Source organism: Syngnathus leptorhynchus, chromosome 6 (assembly GCF_054491065.1).
Source record: "Syngnathus leptorhynchus isolate UIUO chromosome 6, UIUO_Slep, whole genome shotgun sequence".
Lineage (NCBI taxonomy): Eukaryota > Metazoa > Chordata > Actinopteri > Syngnathiformes > Syngnathidae > Syngnathus > Syngnathus leptorhynchus.
This window is the reverse complement of record NC_141200.1, coordinates 12773180-12797500: the sequence shown is the minus strand read 5'-3', so window position 1 is coordinate 12797500 and position 24321 is coordinate 12773180. Positions and strand designations below refer to the sequence as shown.

Here is a 24321-nt window from a genome sequence, read left to right as displayed (position 1 = left end):
ATTGGGGTTGACTTCCCCATTAATTTTCTATGTCTAAATATTACCATTGGCTAAAATATGTACTTTATACACTTGTATGACAGAACACAGTTTTGGCCTGGAACATATTAATTATCTTATCATTGTTTCCTTTCTTTTGATATGAATAAACTGGAATAGAGCCAGCATCACACAATCGATCGCATTAAACCACAGCTGTATCTTGGATTTCGAGCGAGATATAGTATTCAAACTCTTCATGGCACTATTTCATATGCAGACACCAGCTATTAATTGTCTACGCCAGCATCCATATTATACATTCTCGAAGTATTTGGGTGGATGTGCATACATTAAGAAAACTGTAAGACTAAAATTGCATTTCATCTACAGGGAAACTGTTTGGATTAAGAGTATACATTTTATTTTCACTCACCAGTATTTCAATGTCACTTTGCTTAGGTCATACACTTCAATTACCTGTCAACAAACAGAAAAAAAGAATACATTTTTGGCATGTAACAAGAATACAATGCTTCCTTTAGTTGAATGTGATAGTTAGTGAAATGATATTAATAAAAAAACAACAACAGCATTATGCAGTTGGTTTATGAGACCTTCATACCAAAAATATGCCAAAGTTCTCTTGTCTATCAATAATCTAGTTCATTGTTGTGAGATCTTCAGAAACAATTTTGTGGAGGTGGTAGTCCAAAAATATGTAAATATTTCACCTTGAGTCTCTGATTTGTAGCATCAAACATCAGTTGGATACCATCCTGAGTCAAGTTCAGCATGAGCTCACGGCTGAGCGGAGTCTGTTGAGACAAACCAGCTCATTTATTAACATTAAGATGGGTGGACTGTAGATATGTAATTATGCACATGATGCTGAGGGCAATTCCTGGAATCTGCCCGATAGCAAGGAACATTTACGAGAGCCACAAATCTTTTTTCAACAGAAGATAATCACTGACAAAATGTTAAATAACAACATACATGTAAATTATATATCATGCAAAAAAGTATTTGAGCCAGTAGCGGGTGAGGCTGACACATGCCTTGAAATTGTCCAAATATTCTCACCCTTTGCTGGTACGGCCATCAACAGAGGATCTCGTTATCAATTTTAGCATGAATGAAACCGATATTGTGACCATCTCACCTGTTCATTGTAAAGCACCTGGACATTTTTGATGATGCGGCACTGTTTCTGGAGAATAGAGATGGCCTGGGCAATTGGCATGCCTGCATGAAAAAACAAAAAACAAATAAACAACCAAAGCATTGCAGGTTTGAGTCTAATTTCCCGTATGCTTCACTATAAAGCAACATCCAGAACATGCAATTTGAATCTATGCAATAAGCTATTAATTTCTTTCTGTGGTAACAGGCCACTATTAATGTGATAAGTTATGGTAAATATTTTAGGTGCTGTGTCCTAAATGTAAAAATGCATTCAAATAAAAACGACAAACAGAATTTCTCGGGATTGAAGCCAAAATACCTTGTTTTGTTATGTTCTTTCAAATATGCGTATATAGCATTTGTTAAATCAATACCTACCGAGGACAAGTTCCCATTGCTCATTTCCAAGTGATCGCTCTGGCACCACTTCCAGATCCAGCATTGGCGAGTAGTAGCGGATGGCTCACCTTTAGACTAAATGGGACCCTCTGAGGGACCCTCTCTCTCTCTCTTTGCCTGTCTCGACCCTTGACTACTGCAATTGGATACTTTAATTCATAACTTCCAACATAAACAAGCCACTAAATACAGCGGTGGGCATCAGCGTGAAACTTTCCAGTAAGAAGTGACTACTTTAATGTACGACATTGAAATTATGATTAAAAGAGTGCAAAAATATGTCAATCAAATAAGGATAAAATAACGATCCAGAGGTCTCAAAAGAGTCTTACAAGCAACAATATTAAAAGCAGGCTACCAAGTTAGTTGCTCTCGACTTTGGCAAACAAATTACGCAACCTGACGCCAAACCCGACACGTACGAGGTCAGCAATCAATCAGAATATTGCTTCATTTAAAGGCGAAGTTAATCGGTCACGATCGGCCAGTTACGAAAGCGCCGAGCAAGACAACAACATAGTTGCTCTTCTATTCGCTAACATTAGCCGACGGAGCTAGTTGCGCGTATTGCATAGAGAATAAAGTACAAACAGGAGGGAAAAAAACGTATATAAAGTAAATGTCCTGAATTCGATACACAAGAGATAGAAAATACACAAAGCGGCTTGTCTGTCTGTCTTTCTTTCTTTCTTTCTCCCTTCCACCATCACCAGTTTGTGAGCTAGCTCTCGTGCCGCGAGGATGTCAATTCAAATTGCCCACGTCTCCCGTTAGTCATGTGTTTGTAAGCCTTTAACCATCCGTTGAATTCCTTCCCCGGGCTTAATGTGTCGTCAGCAGGGTATCCGAACAACGGCAACTTCAGGAATCAACAAGGGGCAGCACGATCAGCTGATTGTTCAACTTCCTGTGTTTGGTGCATGTTCTGGGTGGGCTTGATGACGTCATAGCAAATCGGGCAGCAAGAAACCACCATAGAGGTCGAGGGTCGCTGATGACGTAGTGGTACATAATGTAGATAATAATAAATAAATAAATAAATAATAAAAAAATATATATATATATATATATATATATATATATATATATATATATATATATATATATATATATATATATATATATATATATATATATATATATAAAGAAATTGCTTATTTATTATATACCCTATGAAAAAAAATATGCTGATCGTGTTATTAGCAAATTAATTGTGGCCCTTGATGCTGTTCCGTGATGTTCAAATGGTTGCATCTGACTGGTCATATGAAGCTTATTGCACGTCTTTGCTATATGTAAATTGCATTATCCATTATCATGACTAAGTGCAAATGCAGAACCAATTCGTTCGTCCATTTTTCTCTCATTCCTAAAAGAGTCCCTGAGGTAATTGAGCAGCTCCGCTTGGGGCAGGAAATCATCCGTCAACTGGCAGTCTTTCCGATTGTAGCCCATGTTTGGAGGTTCTGATTCTCATCCTGACTGCTTCAATCTTAGAAGCTGATAGAGCCAGCAGAACCACATCATCTACAAACAGCAGAAGTGTTATCTGTGACCACAAAAGCGGACATACTCAAAGCCCCTGCTCGTACTAAGGAATTGTCTATAAATATTATGAAGAGTCGATGACAAAGGGTAACCTTTGTGGAGATCACCGGAAAGAAATTCAATTTACCGTATTGAATGTTTCACTGGTCAGACTAAAACCACACTGTTCCTCCTGAATCTGATTTCCTGATGGACCCTCTTCTGCAGAAGCCCACCGATAGACCAGACTGAACAGTGAGATCCCCTGTAGGTGGATCCATCTCAGACCATTGTAAAGCTTTTTAATAACCTTGGCAATCTCAACCCCTGAGATGGGAAATGCCATCTAAAGAAGAACATTTATTATTTTATAGGGTCATCAGTGGACACAGAACCGGAAAATAGGGATGGGAATCTTCACCATCAAAGCGATACGACACACATCTCGATACACTGCTAACGATTCGATGCATTCACGATTCATGGAATTGCCAATGATAAGATGCGATACGATTCTCTCATCTCCTGCGATACAGTACGATTTAATTTTAAAACAATGTGATCCAGTGAGATACGATACGATGCAACTGCATCTTACAGGTCGTATCGATTTTCCAATGCATATTGGTGAATCTTCCCAACTCTACCTGAAAAGCATTCTTCAGTATGAGGACATCTGTGCAGGTCAACTTTTCATTTCATTGTAATTTCTTTACCCACAGAGAAAATACGTACAAACATTTGTGAATAAGTTCCATGGAGAGTTCTCATTAAAGAGTGATCGCTGGACAAAACAAACAGATTTTGGTTAAATAAAATAACACAAAAAAACACATTTGGCTATTTAAAAACATTTATGTAACCTAAAAACAGAACTTTGGATCCACATTCAAAGCACAGAATAAAACTTACAAAACAAAGAAATGCAGAGGAAAATCTAAATAACCAAAACTTTTTGGTATTCTGTAAATTCCAAAATCCAACCTGTCAGACACAAAACACTTTTGTTTTAATCACTAACAAAGATTAAAAGATGGAGAAAAAAGATATATATGATTAGGAGCAAGAATATAAAAAGTAAACTTTGTGACTGACGCGCACACACACACACACACACACACACACACACACACACACACACACACACACACACACACACACACACACACACACACACACACACACACACACACACACACACACACACACACACAATTAAACACATTTCACTACGCTCGTGCCGTAACAGGAAATTGTTTTCTTTTACTGCATTCACACGTTTACAATCCTCAATGAGGAAAAACTGGGGACTGGCCCAATGAATATATTTAAAGTATAAAAGATAACGATTTGAAATTCTAACTATCAATCAATGTTTGTTTTATTTTGGTGTTGATTAGCCGTGTCATGTGACTTTGAGTCACCCAATTATTCCTCATCTGAACCTTGTAAAGCGAGTGCTGTGATGAGAAATAGACCATAGAACAGCCAACACAAATAGGTAGCCCTCAGTTTAGTTTCATGCAAACAAAATCCATGTGAACTTGACTTGATTGTATCACATAGTGTAAAACACAACCTGGATGACATGTTATGGACCCCCCCCCAAAAAAAAAACCCTCATAATTTTTCAGAATTGTTTGTTGCTACATTACCCCTGACTTAATGTACATTTTTGGATGGTTAACTCACCAATGTGGTCATTTGAGAAACACTTCAAACTACCAAAAAGAAGAAAAAAAAATCTTTTGGCCTCTCTCTCCCTCTCATCGACCTCCCTTTCATCCCTGTAGGGTGAATTTCGGTGAATAAAAACCCGGCTGTTTTCTGCCGGGTTTTTTATTTTTACGTTGACGTTCTAAGTTAAGGGATTGCGATGACCCTCTGTCATCTCCCACATTTATTCTTGATCAAAAATAGATTTTGGTTATGTGTAATAAGCTATTAAAACCAAAGACAAGATTTAGCATGACTTGATCTTCAACTCTTATTTACTCAGACATAAGTCAAATTTAAATGTGACTAAATACAGGTGTTCTTATTCTTTTCTCTACATGGTTCACTTTCGATTCAACTAATTAACTATATTCGAATGTCTACCTAAAGTAACTGTTTCATAAAAAAAAAATACTGGAATATAATAAGAAAAAGTCTTCATTTCTTTTGAGCTAATTGTATTAAAAGTGAACAAATGCCAGCCTGAGTCTCCTCTTCTTTTTTCCTTCTACTTGTCATCTTCCTCAGCACATCTTGTGTTCCGTATCAGCGCTGGCGATGTTTAAGCTCGGGCTGGGGTCTTGCTGTCATCTGTACTAGGGTGAGAGGGATGACAGGGAAGAGAGGAAATATTAGACCAAGAAGGTTAATATGATGGGTGGATGAAGATTTGCCAGAGTAAAACAGAAAGAAGGATATGAATGATAGCAAGAAAGAATACAGAGAGAGGAGAATTGCATGAAGTACAGTTTAATATTTCAAATGTGTCAGTCAAACTGAAAGTTTCTTTCGCCATTTAGCTTGACAAAAGCTTATCGAGCTTGTGCTCTAACACACACACAAATAAAATGATTAAACTAAAAATTTAAATTATTGCAAATAACACATTTCTAACACAGTCTTAAAAAGACACTAAATCAATGTATGGATCAAAACGACTCGGCCCTGAAACATAAAAACGTACCTAATGATAGAAACAATTTGTTTTAAGCATTACGGTAAATGCTATGTCACACAATATGACACCAGTTTACGTGCGATTGTGTTGTATGACATATAGAAAGTTTTGAAAACCTACATGTGATAAGTAAAACTGTAATGAAAATTATCTGCTGCTTAAATATATTTACATATAAATATGTAGGTTTTTCATGGCTGGTTTTTGCATCTGTTTAAATGGATTAAATCAGTTCCACTTATGACCACTAGAGGTTACAAGAGAGCTTATTAAAAACTGTGCCGACACGTTTGTATTCTGACAGATTTAGCAGGCGCTAATAAACGCACGCGCACACACACGCGCACACGCACGCACGCACGTACACACACGCACACACACCACAGTGTCATTAGATCATCAGAAATGATTGGCATAACTTTCAAAGTATATGATGACAACGAGCAATGGGGCACGGCCTGCTCTTGCTGTAAAAATACTTGTGGTTACGTGTTTACACTTGTGATAGCCGAGAGAATTGCAGAAGCAGGGTGACGGCGAGGTGTGAAACTAACTGGCCACAAGCAGGTAGCAGGACCAAATGCAGACAGAGATAGCAAATGGGGTCATTAGTTCAACTGGAATGCCATTTGTGATCCACCATAATAGCAAAATATTGCAAAGTCACACTCAAGCTACAGTATGTCATGATACAATTTTACCTCCTACCAGTCCGACTGACTCGACTATCAGTCTGTACTCCAGGAAAAGCACCTGTCAGAAATAGAGTCCATTGCAGGCTGTCTGTCTTATCGTAAACAGCGATAATGTTGATTTTTTTTTTCCATTTTGTCTTCTCTAAATGACAACGATAAGTTTTTAAAATAAAAAATACTCGCTGTTTTTGCTGTTTATGTTGTTTATGCTGTTTCACGTGATGGTGTTTCTCTTTCCAGGAGCGAGCACTCTAATCATAAGGGCAAGAAGAGCTTTCTCTATTGATCCACACACAAATTGAAGCCTGCTAGTCCAGTGTTGGCTGCTTAACCACAACTCAATACTAGAGGAGTGTGTGTGTGTGTGTGTGTGTTTAGCAGTGCAGCAGCTTTGCTGTGTCTGCAAGTTTTGCATGCATCCACTTGAACAATACAAATGTGAGACGAAGCATGGGGGCTGATGTCGATCAATACTAATGATATATTAATGCTTTCTGGCCTAGATTATCATTTACCGCCAAATTCTCTTTTTGCTGTGTGTGTGTGTGTGTGTGTGTGTGTGTGTGTGTGTGTGTCTGTGTGTGTGTGTGTGTGTGTGTGTGTGTGTGTGTGTGTGTGTGTGTGTGTGTGGGCACTGCATCCATCAATCGTTTTTACAGATCCCTTTTGACCTTGAATACAGTAAGTGGCCTGTTTTTGGATGTATAAATGAAATTAGGTTTTAGTGGATTGTTGTCTTCAACTAGGAAAATTAGCAATTCAAGAATATTTTTCTAAAAATCCCTCAACTGAATATTTTGTGTATGACAATGCAAGGGCGCTGTGAGACAGTGAAATTCTTCCAAAATTAATATCAATATGAAAATATGAAATTCTTCCAAAATTAATATCAGGGTAAAACATCTTTCTATTTTTTTTTTTATAATACTTTCTTATCTTCTTCAGGGTCACGGGAAGCTGGAGCCTTTCAGGATATAACATTGATTTATTTATTGACTTATTAAAACTTGACGCTTAAATAAGTGAAGCAACATTTACATGTGTGTAATTCGCTGTCTTGTATGGGGTCTTTCAGGGGTAAGCCATGGCAATTCTATTGATTCAAAGGGAAACACGGGTTTTCTTCTTCTCTGTGCCTCAGGGAAGAAATTTGAGATCAGTTCGATAAAACGTGACCTTGAAAAAATGCCTGACTTCCTCTCTTTGTACTTTACTCATCTGATGTCTGTCTGATGAGTGCCTTCCTTTCTCCCCTCTCTAGTTGAAATATGAGCAGCCACTTTAGTTGGGTCTTGATGAGTTCTAGTACATATTTTAATCTACTACTTTTAGGGGAAACAAGGTGCCATAGTCACGCGATCCCCGATTTAACTTTTTGGCTCAGGCACTCGCTGTGTGGCATTTGAATGTTTTTCTTTCCTATGCTTGCAGGGGATTTCTCCACATACCTCCCCAAAACATGCATGTTAGGTTAAATCGATTACCTCTAGTAGTCAATTAAGTGTAAATATATGTAGTTGTTTATCTATTTTTGCTCCGCAATTGACTGGTGACAAGTCTAACTTGGACCATGCTTAAAGCCATCTGGGGCTGGTTCCAGGTCAAAGGTGACCCTTATGAGGACAGGCGCTAAAATAAATAGATGGATGGATGCAGGCAAGTGCACAGATAAATCCCTAAAGGTGTTCCTGAACCAGTCCTTCTGCCCTGGATGAGAAAAGTGCCCTTTGGAGACCATCTTTTTTTGTCATTAATATTTGAAAAAATAAATATATCTTAATTTTATTTTTAAAAATTACGTTTGTCCAAACAAATGTCACTTGGACTGTACCGGCATTTAAAATGAACAAGAAACTGAAGAATATCTTTTTTCCGCCCACAACTCTATATTTATCAACTGTGTTTATTGTATTAGCAGAAATTAATACATGAGGTAAATTTATCTACTACTGATTTTCCTGATAGTGTGAATAGTAGAAAAAAATTATGTTACGTGTTAGTATAGTCTCTGGCATAGCTCAGATCTATTACATTAATTCAAATGTATGCTCAATTAAAGGCACACATATTGCCATTCCACAAAAAACACAGCAGAAAGTAGCAGAGGACACACATATGCATGCCCGCACACAAATACACAAATTCCACCGACGCGCAAGATGGTTTACTGCAGGACAGTGTGATAAATGAAGTACACAGACCCTGTTGTTTTCTGCTGGCTGTCTGTCGGTCTGTCTGTCATCAGTCCCAGATTTTAGAAACCACAGGATCCTAAAAAAAGAAACAATTCAGGGTTCAATTTTAGGACGTGCACTTTCCGTTGATTTGACCAAAGTTTATAGTAAAGTGCATTGAGTAAATAAATATGTTTTGGATGTTTATAACTGAAGAATAGAATAATATTTGACAAATTTATGTATAGAACTTACTGTAACGCAAACACTTTCTATCTTGGACACAAAAAAGGGAAATAAAATAATAATAATTTCCTAATAGAGTGTGAGAACCCCTTTCTGATTTTACAAATTTCAGGAAGAAAGGCACAGTAGTGAGTATTACTGTCGGAGCATTCCTGAATTTGAAATGTCTTGCTCTCTCACCTCTAGATCCTCTCTGTGTGATCGCTCTCGCTCTTCAAAGTCTCTGGTTCTGCGTCGAGCCTCCTCGAATGCTGCCTGAGCCAAAGCGTCCTCATGCTATGCACACGCACACACGCAAGCAAGAATGTCAGAACATAGCAGGTTGCAAACAAAGTTATTTTAGGAAAAAACCTGCGTGAGATACAGCAGTCAGAAATAACGTGCTACATGTCACTTGAGTTATCCACTATTTAAAGACAATATGTGTTACGGTACCTGTGCCCTCTCGTCATCATATTCCAGGAATCCCATCCCATCCAGTCTCTGTAGGTCAATCCAACCTCTCCAAATCACGCACACTCCATTCAAGATCATCGGAGCCTTCAAATGGACCTGAGGAAACAAAGAAGCAAAAAAAAAAAAAATATCTCCTTTCAATACTTCAACATAACCACATATACAACATGATGTTTTTAATCTTCTTATTGTTTTTCATTGAAACGTGATGGCGTCAAGATTTTTTTAATGCAAAAGACCGGCTAAGAGTGTTAGTCAGTTTACTGGTTTACTTATTGTTAACAAATCAAACATTTAGGAATGAATCAACAAACTCAAATATCATACACGCTTTTTTTAGGGGGGACATGAGGCAGCACCAAGCACCAGTATTTCACTCAAACTATTTTTGGAGGAACTCATACAGGGACCTCTTTTACCACACTGCTCAGAGGACGTAGAAGGACCACACCCCACGAGGTTGTGGCTTTTTATGTTTAGTACAGATGTGCATACGACAAGGATAGAGGAGAAACATTTGTAGCAGAAAGGGACAGATGGTTTTCAAATCATTGAAGCTGAAGTCGAATGGTACTTTCAAAAGAAAACTTCATTTTGCCTGACAAGGAAAATGTGCATATATGTGTTTGTACTGTGTGTCTGCATGAGGGGAAAATATGCAGAAACGGTCCAACCACAGACTTCCTCTGAGAACCATGTCAACCCCCACTTCCATTTGCTAACGCACGCACGTGCACACACGCACACAACAAACACACACATACACACACAGAAAGGGAGTACAGCTAAATGTGGCCTAAAATTCAGCCTCCTCCTCGAAAAATGGAAGCACTCGGTTGAAGGTTAATGTACTGTACAGGAAGTGATGTGCTGTTATCTGAATCCAACCCAGGGCTTAGGCTGGTACATCTCTTTATTTTCAAATGCAGTGATTAATTGAAAAAATCTGGATTTGTTGTTGTAAATCACTTTACTAAAAAATAATAATAGTAATTGAGTAGACATCCGTTACTGGAAAACTATAACAGCGTTAGTAACGCCGTTACTTCTCACGCCATTAGTCCCAACACTGGTCGCACCACAATATTCTCTGAAGCTTTTGAAGTGTTGTTTTTTTTAAGTGTTAGAGCAAATTTCCCAAATAGTTTTTCATGTCCTATATGTCATTCATGCATGAGGTAAACCCTAATTAACATGACATTCTCATTTTAAACATCTAATTGCAATCAATTATTGAGCAGCTTTAATATTTTTCTTTCACAACCTTAATATCGTTAACAAGCTCACACTCCAGTTATGGTTTGTAATATTCAACATACATATGTATGCCAAACAGGTGGAGACTCGTTTTGCCAATCCATCCGTACATCCATTCAATTTTGATATTATGGTCACATGAAACAGGAGCCCATTCTAGATGGCAAATACAGAAAACAACCATCTGAACTCACATCCATGTCTGGGGGAAGGGGGGGGGGGGTGATGCAAAGGCAAGGAAAACATCAAACTCCACATAGAAATGTTCCAACAGAAATTTGAACGCAAATTTCTTAACTGTCTTCAATTCCGTCGTGTTGTCCCTTTAGCTCCCCTCCAATCCAAATTCTTTATTTTATTCTTGTTTTCTGTTTATTCCACTCTATATCATTTTGTGGGGACACTTTTCTTTTCTATTCTAGTTTGCAAAATTAGTAATTTTCCCAAATGGCATAATTATGGAGGGGGAAAAACATTAATGCTCCCATAATCTAGATTATAATATCCACTATATCCCCAGAAATGTAATTAAAAATTGAGAATGATTGAGGGGAGATGAGTGATTTATGTTATTGTCATTAAATATCATCATGTCAGCTATAATGACGGTGACGTCGGAGTAAATACGGTTGTAAATTTATTTTTCTTGGAGTTAAAACAAATACTTCTCGTGTGTGTGTGTGTGCCTGCACGTATGTGCGAACGTACATGCATGAGGCAGTGAGTGTGAAACAGATCAAGAGTGAGAGTCCTCCCAGTCAGCATCAAACTGCCTATAAGACACAAAATAACGCCCACGAACTGTGATAGCACAATAGACATCTTTGTTTTCCAATTCTAGAAAGACACAATGTGCCCCCAACACATGTACACACTTTCATCACACAATCTCGTAGATTTGTCCATATTCCGTCCGTTTATTTACAGTTGTTGTGTCAATTGAGCAATGAGTCACATACTTTTCTTTCTTTCTTTCTTTCTTTCTTTCTTTCTTTCTTTCTTTCTTTCTTTCTTTCTTTCTTTCTTTCTTTCTTTCTTTCTTTCTTTCTTTCTTTCTTTCTTTCTTTCTTTCTTTCTTTCTTTCTGTCAGCACTCCTGCCAGGACATTAAAGAACATGACCCCCAAGTATTTGTCTCATTACTCATCCCTGATTCACACACACACGTTGCAACCCTTTCACAGCCAGCTACATGAACATGACACCAACAAAGTGCGAACGTCACGTCAATTGAGATGTCTGGTGACTTAATCACACTGGTCATGTGGAACTGGGGAAATTCTCTCTAGAAACTAGAGTTTGGAATTTAAAGTTAGGCTTGTTGTGAACAAACACGACCACATGCACACTGTTCCAAAATCTCTTGGTTTTATGAAGGTCAATAAAACCGAAAGGGCCATGAAACTGGTTTCAGTCGCATTGTATGAGCCCACAGCATCTTTTAACCCTTTTGTTAGAAGTTTGTTAATTTTCAGAGATTCCACGGTCTACCCCCTGAACATACACTACCTCCAAGACTTTCCTCCACTTTGTCAATGCCAACTTGTATCTTGGGCCAAATGAAAACACTGAAAACATTTCCCATATGTTTTCCATTGCGTATTATAATGGTGAAGTGGTTCAGCGGCAGTTTGTTTTTCCATTGTGAGCCTGTTTAGATTTGGGTTCCTCTTTGAGCCAAGTGCTGCTTGTTACTTCCTATGGCTTTCACAGACATGGAAATGTTATGCAAATGAACACAGACTGTACAGAGTCTCATTCACTGAAGTTTGAATGTGAAGTCACTCAGGGGAAAAATTCAGTTTAATCCATTTCACTTCCTGCCAACGGCAATTTTTTTTTTACACGACATGGTCAATGCTATCTTCTGACAAAACTAAAAGGTTTGCTAAAAATCGGAACCCAAACAAAAATCTTTTCATCTGTCTGGTTTCTATACATTGTGCCTGATACTCAGTGCTTGTAATGGAATGTTGGTAGAGTTGATATGCGGAGATGAGAGACGTGCAAAAGATCATTTGTCCGTGGGTACCAGGTATCCCCCATTCATGAGTGTGGGCCTGCTCTACAAATACGTAGGTGCGACCAATTGAGTGTTTTCAAAGGTGGCGAATGTCGCGTTGTTGGTAGGGTTCGTTCAAGGTCGTAAATGTACGGTCACCAGCTGTTTGCTTGGAGCTTTCATTTTGTGACAATACAAAATCACTAAACCTTTTTGCAAACTTCTGGCAAACTTTTGGTGAAATTCTGTGGCCTTGAAAAAACCCAGAAGAACTCTGACAAAAATGCAACATTCACTGCCTTCAGAAACATTTGCAATTTTTTGTGGCTCAATGCAATAGGGCATAGTGGGACATTGTTATTTTCTAGGAATATTTTAAAAGTAATAATTTAAAAATATAAACAAGCAGAGATTTGTAAAAGTTAAATGTTACATATTGATATTGATGTGTGCGAGTAATTGTGAGAAAGCATTAATATGAGCAATGTCTTCATATAAAGGAATCTCATTAGTTTGTATCAAAAAATTTTTTATGGTAACCCTCTATTTAGATTCTTCAATGAACCTAACACACATTTTGGGATTGGAGGGCTAAACGGGAGTAGAGAGCAATTCCATGTTAAATATGAGTGTGGCTATATTCCTTTAGCATATGCTCTAGTTTTGAGGTCAACTCGCCCCTCCAGAATTATGAACATACTGACCAAATGGTAATAATGTCTGACTCGAGTGACAATCCAGATCAACTGTCTCGCATATTTCACTCCTCCCAGTTACTGGAAGAGAAGGACATACAACAGAGGAATGCAGCTGACACACACTTGCTGGATGTCACACCACACTGACCTCTCATTGCATTGAAACTTTTGCAACTGTAAGTTGTTTGTGAATGTCTCCAACGACACGCATCATTTTGCTACCTCTACGTGTAAAGAGACAATACCGGTAGTCCAACATGGGCCACACAGAAAGGATGTAAACAAAGGATGTGGTCTAAGTATGGGGCAGTGCATTGTGGGAATGGGTGTGGTCATTCATTTTAAGTCTAAGGAGGAAATATGAAACCTGGATGGCATGTGTTTTGTGGTACGCTACTAGCCTTTTGCTAACAGGGAGCTCCAGACAACAGCAGTAACAGAAGAAAGCAATTAGTGGGGGGAGACTTTGATGATGTCACTGACGGATGAAGAACCCTTGGCACAGCTTCTGTTCCAAACACTTCTTATCTGACACCAAGGCCTTTCATTTAGTGATTCATTTTAAGTCCTGTCACATATTTGTGTGTGATTGTGGCAGAGAGATTAATAGCATAAACAAAAAAACACATGCAGCTAGATAAGAGTTTACAAGAAGAAAGAATCTGAACAGAGCCTTACTTAATAAAATTACAATCAAATATCTGGCATTTTCTCTTCTCTTTACATAAAACATGGACCCAAAAATTCTGACGTTTGATGTTATGTACCGACAGGGGCTTAATATGTACCTTTTGTTAACATATTCAGAGATAGCCGCGATAAAGCTTTATATCACAACATTTACTGCAATTGACCGGTGACACGACCCCACCTATTGCTGAAGGTCACCTGGGATAGGTTCCAGCCCACCCGCAGCCCCATTGAAGGCAAGTGGAAATGTTATAGAAAATGGATGTGTGGTCAAATATAGTTCTCAGTTGATCAGTAGGTCAGTGTTGAATAAAATCAAAGAGTGCTAGCAACTAAGTGAACCATAACAGCATTGGAGAGTGGGCCGACTGAAAAGAATGATCAAAAACAGGATTCCTTTCTGCTGTTTTGTTTCCTCCAGACAAAACTGAACTCTGTTCAACATTCCTATCACGCAGTTCAAAACAATCACAGAAAAACAACCTCTCTTGTTTCAACCCTGTTTCAAAATCATCACCTCCACATGTGAGAACTGCACTTGTCATAATGTTTTAAAAGGTATTCGATTCGTACGCAAGAAAGATGCTGCCTATCAGCCTCAAAAAATGCTGAAAGTGAAAATATATTTCTACATAGCTGTACAAATATGTCTGATTCTTTAAAGTTTTGCAACAAAATTGTTCAAAACAATAAAAGGTCATGCCCAAAGTTCACTAACTGTTAAACCTAAAACCATTTTCTTTGTATTATGTTGTGTCTAGCCCAACTAGTCACAAAACAGTGTTCTGATTCATGTTTTGTTTATGGAATATAATTTTAACAGGCAAAAACACCCGTTTAATGCATCACAACCAATCATGACTCAGCAGTTTTCTGATGCTTCTAGTATCTAAAAAATGGGCATGGACCCAGAATTTGTAGTGCTTCAGAATCAAGTGTTGGAGTGTGACAGAATATTACCACGTGAGCAGAGAATGACGAAGGTGTATGTACTGCGGCGACAAAGCAAAGAGGAAAGTATGTCAAACCGTCGTTGCATCATTTATCGTGGGAAATGTATAGGCATCTACGTTAAAAGCTTCATATTTTTTTAAATGAATAAATATTTTGCAAGTATGGATTCAAAAAATATAGAACTGTGACACTCATGTACTAAATCATAATATTTGTGTACTGTTGTGCCGTAATTCTATAGTGTGCTGTACAAAATGTTATAAAATGAGATATAAAATGTAAAAATTTTAATCACGTTTTACTTCCACAACTTCATATTATATTTTTATGAAGACCTTTAGAGAATTTCTTTTTTTTTTTAAATCAAAGAAAATCCTGAAAATGGCTGTCTGCTCAAAATGTGAGCAAAGCTCAAAACCAATCTGCCACAAATTAACATTTCAAATGTATCTTTCCTGAAGAAAATCAGAGAAATACTTGGGCAAATTCTTTGACGTGTGCGATTTAACTAAAATTCATCTTTCCTGAAGAAAATCAGAGAAACATTTTTGCAAATTCTTTGATGTGTGTGATTTGACTAAATAAAATCTGGTGTCTAATATAACAAAGCAGACTATTGAGGCTGTAATGAATGCCTTCCTCTTACAACTCTTCCTTTTCCTATTCCTTTTTTTTACAACAGAGCATTGCCTCTGAAAAATAACGGTAACACATTGACCTGTCTGTCTCCATGCATCATAATATTAACCTTACATAAACAACTGCAACCTTATATTTATACTTCTATTTAAATCGTCAAATCATGTGTATGTGACTTTGTTTTTGCAAAACAACTGTGCAACTACTTTATGGTGATATTCCTGGCCTCATTAAAACTTCATAGAGCTGTGAGCACAGTTGAGGTAACAAAGAAGGCGATATCAACTTCCTAATGCACGCATACACACACACACACACACACACACACACACACACACACACACACACACACACACAGACCCAAAATACACTATATCTTCCCTCTCTCATTCTCTCTCACACACCCAATTACACACTGCAACACTCATCAACACAACACTCAGTTCCGAACCATCAGTGCACTCGTGTTAAATAATTGAGATTAGTCCGTCAGCCCTGGGGCAAGGAGGTCCATCGATTCTACAGACTGCATTTTTAATGAGCTGCCATCCACCATGCATTTCAGCTGGCCAGTGTCCATGGAGCGGCCTTCTGACACACGCACACACACACACGGACACACGAGTGAGGTGCCAAGGGAGACAATTAACAATCACAGCAGTAGCGTTGCACTGCTCTCTGCACTAATGCCTTCTAGTCTCTTTAGGTTATTTAACTTTTACTCCAATTTCGACCGAACCCAATCACCCTCATGAATGGTAGCTCAGCAGTGATTCCACCTCTGTGATTTCTTCTCATTGATCGTCACAACAATCGTTGGAAAGGTTGCAAGTGGATCAAACAAGATTAACATTTTACTCCGTGTCATCCAGTTTTCCTCCTGACGAATCTATTTGGAAACGGTGATGGGCTGACTTGAATGAGTGCAGTGAAAAAATACTTTGCCCTTTTTCTTGAATTCTTGTTTGTGTTTTTTTGCATAGTTGTTCGCCCTTTAGTGTTCAACATCATGAAACAAATGGAAATATCAGACAATGATAACCCAACTAAACATCAAATGCTGGTTTTTAAATGCAACTTTCTACAGATGACTAAAACATGGCCGACTTGGCCCAGTGATGAAAAGTAATGTACAAAATAACAACCGAAATAAAGCAATTTCTGCCAATAAGTATTTCACATAGTATCTGTGGGGATATCTTGGCCCTTCTTCCTTGCAGAATTGCTTTATTTCTGCAAAACTGGAGGATTTTCTAGCATGAATGGCCTTTTTATGGTCATGTCACAGCATTTCAATCGGATTCAAGTACCAACTTTGACTAAGCCATTCAACTCCAAAACCTTCATTTTTTTTCAAGCCATTAGTTGAATTGGCGGTGACCTGCTGAAGAAACGAAGTCAGATTCATCTTGAGGTCATAAACAGAAGGATTAACATTCTCCCTTAGGATTTTCTGGTAAGGAGCAGAATTTGTGGTTCTGTTAGTCACAGCAAGTAGAGCCAGAGCATCATTCTACTTTTGGGGTCATTTTTGGAGTCTGGTAAGGTTCACCACAGTTTCATAATGTATCCATGTGTGTGTGTGTCTCTTAAAACTTTGTAAAGTCTCTACACCGATCGATGTCAATTACAGTATTTCTCATCTGTTGAATTTTTTCCAGATTATGGGATTTTGTAGCAGTTTTTAGAAATATTTTCCAAACTTCATTTTGTCTGACAAGTTCTATTCAAGTGATTTCTTGTCTTAATTACTAAGTCAGTAATCAGGCTTAGTTGGGTGTGGTGAGTGAAAATGAACTCAGCTTCAAAAAATTTGATTAGACAGTTAATAATTCATAATTTAACAAGAGAGGCAAGCGCTTTTTACACACAATGTGGTTGAATATGTTTTTTTTTTTTCCAGTCAGTTTCAAAGTGTGTGAGAGTGATAAAGGTATTACTAAGTACTACTAAGTATACCAACCCCTGATCACTATACATGACCAATTTTTTTTTTTTTATTTGAGACACAGAATAAAAATTTGTGAGTTAAAATAGGCATTTTAATCAAATGTTGTCTTCCATTTTGGCATGCAATTGACACCAGCACTTCCTTGTATGTGACAAACAAATGAGAGACTGTGCTTATGTTTGTTTATATATAAGCCCTACCTTTCCCGTTTCTCTCTCAAAGTCAACATACTCCCTCGTAGGAACCTGCCTCTGATCTCCATGCAGGTTAGCTGGAAAGAACTGGAGGGAGAGGTTGGTGCCTGTTGCTACAAAGGCCTGTGGGGAGGAAAAATGAAAGAACTGGTATTAGAGACATAGAAAATGATGACACTCCTAATAGTTTTTGAAAGTCTGAAAAGAAAAATGTAATCCAGCAGTAGTATTGCAGGATTGTTTAATGCAGTGCTATTCAATTAGCGGCCTGTGGGCGACATGTGGCCCAGAACGAACCCCCGAGTGGCCTAGCCTGTAGTCCAACCTGCCTGAATTGTAAAAAAGAGATGCAGAGGGTATGTTCTTTGCAGGATGTCAAAAATCCCTACAATATTTGATACCATGAATGCAACATGCGTGTAGTCCACATTGTTTTGAAGTGTTGTTTTGAAGCGTGGCTAGCAGTGCTAAAAACAGAAGTAACGACAAGATATTGGGTTGGCAAAAAAGTTCGTTTTAACTATGAAACGTAAAATTGACCATGTAAACCCTTCGATATGCAAATATGTATGGTGCTTTCTTGATTTGAACATTTGACCCAAATAAATTTTGTAATTCAATAGCCCTGGTATAATGGATGCGTCAGTAGATAGAGTTCAGGACACGCCTTCCAAAATATTAATTAATTGTTCATTCCCTCATAACTTGAGAAGAATGAAATCATATCATCAATGTGTGTGGAATATGTTTTCTTGAAGTAAAAGGAATATGATGTTCTGATGTTGGATACCTCGAGGCAAATTGTCTAAGCTTTTAAGGTGGAGTGAACTAAAGTGATTATTTTGTCTTTTCTGATGAATTAAATTTTCTAAGAATTTGACCTCTATTTTAAAAAAAGCTTTAAGCACTAGACAGAGAACACACTTACACGTGCTTTCTTGCACATGTGCTGAAAAACAAATGCGATTAAAAATCGATTGGATGCACTGCTCTGTCAGAGTGCAACGATTTGTACAAGCAGAACATTAAGTAAGAAATTTCCATTTTTATGCATCTGTGTGTGCGTGTCTGTTGTCTGTGTGTGTGTGTCTGAGACCGATCAATACTAAGGGCATTTCGGTTGGATCTAAGATGGCTGTGTATGAATTATGTACGGTTTCATAGTTGAGAGGACGAGGAGAGAAAGTCTGAATTTAAAAGACAGGGTGAACATGTCATGAAAACATTGAAAATAAAATCATAAAGAATGACACACAAACGCACACACAAGCGTCACACACGTGAGGGTGCGCACACACACACATTTAGAGAATCTAAGAGCACCCAAGTCCTAATTTCTACCCTATTGGATTACAACATCTGACAGTAATTTGCTGCCTACTACTGCGAGAGACAAGGAGGCAAAGGAGTGACTGCTTGAGACCAAAGAGAGGGAGGGAAAGACAGATGGAGTGGGTAGAAGGAGGAACAGAGAGAAAGATGAGAAAGAAAAATGGAGGGAACATGGGCAACGGCAGCAAGGAGGAAGAAAGACAAGTTCAACGGAAAAAGGAAGCGAAATGGAAATAAGATGGCAAGCACGGCATGAAAGTCAATAGTTGTTTAAACGCTTACTGAATGTAACTTTGAATAACTGGAATAATAACTTCCCGTCTATCGGGACCATCAACATTTTAAGATTTCTTATCGCATTCAAGCTTGGTATATGTACCTTTATGGCAAAAGGCGACGAGACTTATTATTCGTTCGAATACATCAAATGTAGTAATATGAGACTTTGAGACACAGTACTTCATTTTTTGTCTTCAATATATTTGACATTGTTTTTTAACTGAAACAATACAATGCAATTGCCTTTTATTTTAAATGTTAACCTTTTGATATGCTCCTTGTATTGGATATACTTGGTTGGTTGTGCCTAGTGTAACTAAACAATTGGCCAGTGGGTGTTCTTCAAAAGCATCCACTTGATGAAGATCTAGCTGTGTCTTTGTATCTGCTAGTTGTTCACACTGATCGTGAAAATAGCAGGGAGTCTTTTAGAGATATAGATATAACAAATCAGCCACATGATGTCACGGCTGCCGTTGACTAAAACGTCGCCGTCAATTTTCACAGCAATGAGGGCGTTTATAAATACAGCGAGGACAGACAGCCAGACGCATCCGTGGATGAGGAAAGATGGCAAAACTAGACGGGCTCTTTTACTCTCTCCCTGTTGTGATGATGATGTGAAAATACAGAGGGAATGTCATCGTGTGGTTTTGCCAAACTTCACAACATTTTTAGGACATAATTGATTGGACATGATTTTAACAGGCTCAATCAGACTGGTGGCATAACAAAATGAATGAATGTGAGTGTTATAAAGTTATAAACCTATGGAAAGCCACATTTATGTTTTAAGAGGTTGTTCTTTTCCCTTCATGAAATGATCCATATGATTACACTTAGATTTGACTAATTAACAGTGATACAGTTTGAAACTGTTTGGTGTTACCATTCCAATTTTTAATTATCCTCACTTCTTTATTTAGACCATGTGCAAGCAGTAGCTGTTTTTCAGCTTCTTCCAGACTACAAGTGAAAAATATAATAATAATAATAATAACCATGACAACAAATTTGTCAAACCATGACTGGCAAAAGCAGCACACATTACAAAAATCATCCTCAATCATTGAACTGTGTGAGCTCACACACTTTTGCACTTTCCAATACAACACACACAAAAGCAACTGCAGATTTGAGTCAGGTCTTCAACACTAAAATTTCAATATTAACAATGGTGTTTTGCATAGTGTTTTTTTTGGGGGGGTCAGGTGTATTTATGCCAATCTGCAGATTGTTCACTCTTCCACAAAAAACTTTAAAATTTAGAGTACCTACAAAAGTGATACAAAGTTAATCAAATGAGATTTCAAATGGAAAAATATAATTAATTCCAAATCAGGGAACCAATTTCAAACTCTGTAAGAAGATGTATATATTTTTATACAGCAAACGAATGCTTCTTTTCCTGTTACCGTGTTTACAAAGACATAACACGATACTTATTAAGAGCAATATTAGTCCAATTTGTTGCCCAGACAGTGTGATGCAACCATAATCTGTCGGAGTAATCACGTGTTTGATGTCTGGGTGTGCTTTTGCACAAAGCTGACACCCTCATGATTGCTGGGAGAAATAATGTAGCAAGAAGTAGCTGTCAAACCTGATGACATGATGGACAACTTGACTACTTCCTGGTGCAACACTATGCAATTATTCTCAAAATAGTTGGACTTTTTTGGTACATTTATCATGACATTCCATTAATTCTTAACAAATACAAACAAACAAAGAACATCAGACTGTGTTTTGATTTGTGCTACTTACTACTTCTGACCGTCCATCTCTGCAGGCGTTCTGGAATCGGGCTTGTCTCTCCTCATGGGGTCTGTCCCTGAAGCCAGTGTATTTAATCTGAAAACAAAATATCGCAATCTTGAAAATCCCGGCGACAATGTACGCTTTCAGATAGGCAAAGTCAACACCTAACCTGCTTTTTCAAGATAAACCACGGGAATTTTGATTTAACACCACCGTGCTTTGGGTCCAAAAGAAAAAGAAAGGAACAAAAGCTGAAGCAACGTTCATAACTCTTCATTTGTAGGTAACGTTTATGTAGATGAATTTTCAAGAGGGTCAAATCGCACGTATAGCACGTATAGTAATTTTATATATATATATATATATATATATATATATATATATATATATATATATATATATATATATATATATATATATATATATATATATATATATATATATATATATATCAACTTGAGGCCGTAATTACCTGCGTTTGCAGAGCATCAGACTTAGTACAAATAAATTTAATATCAGCCAGTGTTTATTTCCGCCGTGCGCGCTCACCTCACACTCCCTGCTCAACTTGCGGAAAAACTCCTCATTCTCAAACTTGCTCCTCTGGTCCGGAACTACCCGCGGCATCTTTCCCACTGTGGATTCCTCACTTTTTCCCCGCTTTGTCCCCCCCTCACCATCAACCAAAAACGCGCCCGCGCAGTCAAACTTTTTTATGCTGTTGTTTCTTCGAGTCTTTTAACTTCCCTTCCGTGTGTTAGTCGGCTTGTGTCTCCTTCCTCGTGTGGAGAAATTTGTATCCTTCTTTCCACGCGCGCGTGACTAATGATTTTTGCTGCCCCTATCGCGCCCTCCTTCTCCTTGCCTCCGAGTGCGCCTTATTAAGTGACCCACGTAGACAGAAAAAAAAGCTCAAGATCAATTTGACCGCGTCTCTCTCTCTCTCTCTCTCTCTCTCTCTCTCTCTCTCTCTCTCTCTCTCTCTCTCTCTCTCTCTCTCTCTCTCTCTCTCTCTCTCTCTCTCTCTCTCTCTCTCTCTCTCTCTCTCTCTCTCTCTCTCCTCCCTCTTAATGTCTCTTGACTAATCTTTCTCCCCGAGCGTCTTTCTCTACCTGCAACTTTCAAATGCTCCTCCCTCCGTGGGCCTGGCCAAACTTCACACATTAAAGACCCCACTTCTTCCATTATTATTATTATTATTATATTATCATTATTATTATTATTATTATTATACAGTATGATAGAAGCCGCCTATTCAATAAATGAATGATCACGTGACACCGAGCTATTTTATCACTATAAGGGCATTATTATCAGTCGTGCTCGTACGTTTTGCTTACTATGGTAGTCCACAATGTTTAGTTGTGATCATCAAAATGTTTCCAAAAGTCAAAATGACTACGCGCAGTCACTACGAAAATAGGAAGTCAGCAAAAGAAGAGCCCATCATTTCGTCATGATGACTTCTCAAATTTCCGCATGGCCGTGAAGGCACCCAACGCAAGTCTACTTCCTGGCTCCGCGGAGTCGCTCTTGTGACTGAACACCCAAAATACCAGCCGCCATTCACAACAATAATACGACACACGCTGCTCAGCTGGTCACTGCGCATGCGTGCGGTCCCGAACCGCAAACTTTATGGGATCCATATGTGAGGGGCGCGCCAAGCAGGGACACTATTTAAAGGCTCCCCCACAGCAGAGTAGAACAGACTTTTTGAGATGGGACGTTTTTCAACTGTCTATTTAAAAATTAAAACTGTCAACTGCAGAAATTGTGTTTCTTGTGGAAATGTTCAAATGTGCTCAGAACACGGGGTTTTTATAATGAGTCGGTGGAGTTATGGTATGAAAGATCTGAAGAATAAGCTGTCAAAAGCAAGAAGTGCATTTATCAAACTTAAAAAGACCTGGAGCTCCAATGACATCTCAACAAGAACCAAGCTCAAGCTTTATAAGACATTAGTAGTGCCAGTATTGCTGTATTAATGTAAAACGTGGAAAATGAATAAAGGGGACAGCAAGGCAATTGATGTGTTTCACAACTGATGCCTACGAAAAATACTTTGCATACATTGGCAAGACCACATCAGCACTAAAGAACTACTAGAGAGAGCTGAAATGTAACCATTGAGTGAAGAAGTTAGGATCCTTAGATGGTACCAGAAGGAAAAAGAAGTAAAGGAAGACCAAAGACCACCTGGAGGCGTACTGTCGAGAAAGAAAGGAAAGAAGCAGGATGGAAGTCATGGTCTGAAGCGAGGACTGACAAGTGGAAGCGCTCAGTGAAGGCCTTATGTGCCACAAGGCACGAAGTGAATAGATAGATAGAATGTGATGGGCCAGTGCAATAATTTAAAAATATAGAATGGAGAAGCTATTTAGACTAAACATAATAATAATAATAATAATAATTCATTCATTCATTTTCTGAACCGCTTTGTCCCAACGGGGGTCGCGGGCGTGCTGGAGCCTATCCCAGCCCTCATCGGGCAGTAGGCGGGGGACACCCTGAACCGGTTGCCAGCCAATCGCAGGGCACACAGAGACGAACAACCATCCGCACTCGCACTCATACCTAGGGACAATTTAGAGTCTTCCATCGGCCTACCAAGCATGTTTTTGGGAGGAAACCGGAGTGCCCGGAGAAAACCCACGCAGGCTCGGGGAGAACACGCAAACTCCACACAGGGAGGGCCGGATGTGGAATCGAACCCGCACCCTCCTAACTGTGAGGCGGACGTGCTACCCACTGCTCCACCGAGCCGCCATAATAATAATAATAATACATTAAATGTATTGATATCTGTGGCGGCACGGTGACGCACTGGTTACCACGTCCGCCTCGCAGTTCAGCCATTGCAGGTTCACACGAAACTAAAATGACTAAAAGTTTGTCCATCCATATTTTACTTTTTAAACATCCTGTACCGACAACATTCTTTCTCGATCTAAAGCCGTATGAAAGTTTTGAAACACTCCACCCTCAAACACACAAAAGTGTATGGAAGTGAGTTGTGTCCAGTCAACTGTGTGAATATGAGACCAGACTGCATGCACATTGGAATTGTTCACAATGGCAACCGCAGATTATCTGACTAATTGATGAACCTCTTACTGCATCACCAGCTAGAGCTGTTAAATCACTCATGCACTGTTTGGCCTCCAGCAAACATGGGCACAAATGGCCACTTTGAGGAACTAAAGTAGTCCGCTTTGTAAGCGTGA

The 24321-nt window shown here is 38.6% G+C and overlaps 2 protein-coding genes across 3 annotated transcripts in view; both read right to left on the bottom strand.

Annotated features, from left to right (window-relative positions):
- The window catches only part of phaf1 (phagosome assembly factor 1), a 10968-nt gene extending 8467 nt beyond the window's left edge, over positions 1-2501 (bottom strand). Inside the window, exons 1-4 of the mRNA XM_085914120.1 lie at positions 1546-2501; positions 1145-1227; positions 714-797; positions 416-459 (exon numbers count right to left, since the gene is read on the bottom strand). Of these exons, the coding sequence (XP_085770246.1) occupies positions 416-459; positions 714-797; positions 1145-1227; positions 1546-1609 (275 nt within the window). The 5' untranslated portion in view covers positions 1610-2501. The remainder of the gene's footprint in view (positions 1-415; positions 460-713; positions 798-1144; positions 1228-1545) is intronic.
- A 1427-nt stretch (positions 2502-3928) lies between these two features.
- cbfb (core-binding factor subunit beta) lies at positions 3929-22073 on the bottom strand. 2 transcript variants are annotated; one of them, XM_085914594.1, is made up of 7 exons: positions 21644-22073; positions 21101-21187; positions 17729-17845; positions 9318-9434; positions 9063-9158; positions 8664-8733; positions 3929-5405 (listed from the first exon to the last, which is right to left on the bottom strand). In XM_085914594.1, the coding sequence occupies exons 1-6, from the start codon at positions 21719-21721 to the stop codon at positions 8704-8706; spliced, it is 525 nt and encodes a 174-aa protein (XP_085770720.1). In that variant the 5' UTR covers positions 21722-22073; the 3' UTR covers positions 3929-5405; positions 8664-8703. The 2 variants fall into 2 exon arrangements, with proteins under 2 accessions (XP_085770720.1, XP_085770719.1); XM_085914593.1 differs by having other exon boundaries at positions 3929-5400; positions 21644-22072.
- Positions 22074-24321: the final 2248 nt, after the last annotated feature.

Bases quoted from the DNA above. Each gene is read 5' to 3' on its own strand.
- cbfb (XM_085914594.1), bottom strand. From the start codon at position 21,721: ATGCCGCGGGTAGTTCCGGACCAGAGGAGCAAGTTTGAGAATGAGGAG. The intron at 17,846-21,100 runs GTAAGTAGCACA...TCCTCCCCACAG, and splicing joins GAGATGGACGGTCAGAAGTA to GCCTTTGTAGCAACAGGCAC. The intron at 9,159-9,317 runs GTACCGTAACAC...GCGTGTGCATAG, and splicing joins ATGATGACGAGAGGGCACAG to CATGAGGACGCTTTGGCTCA.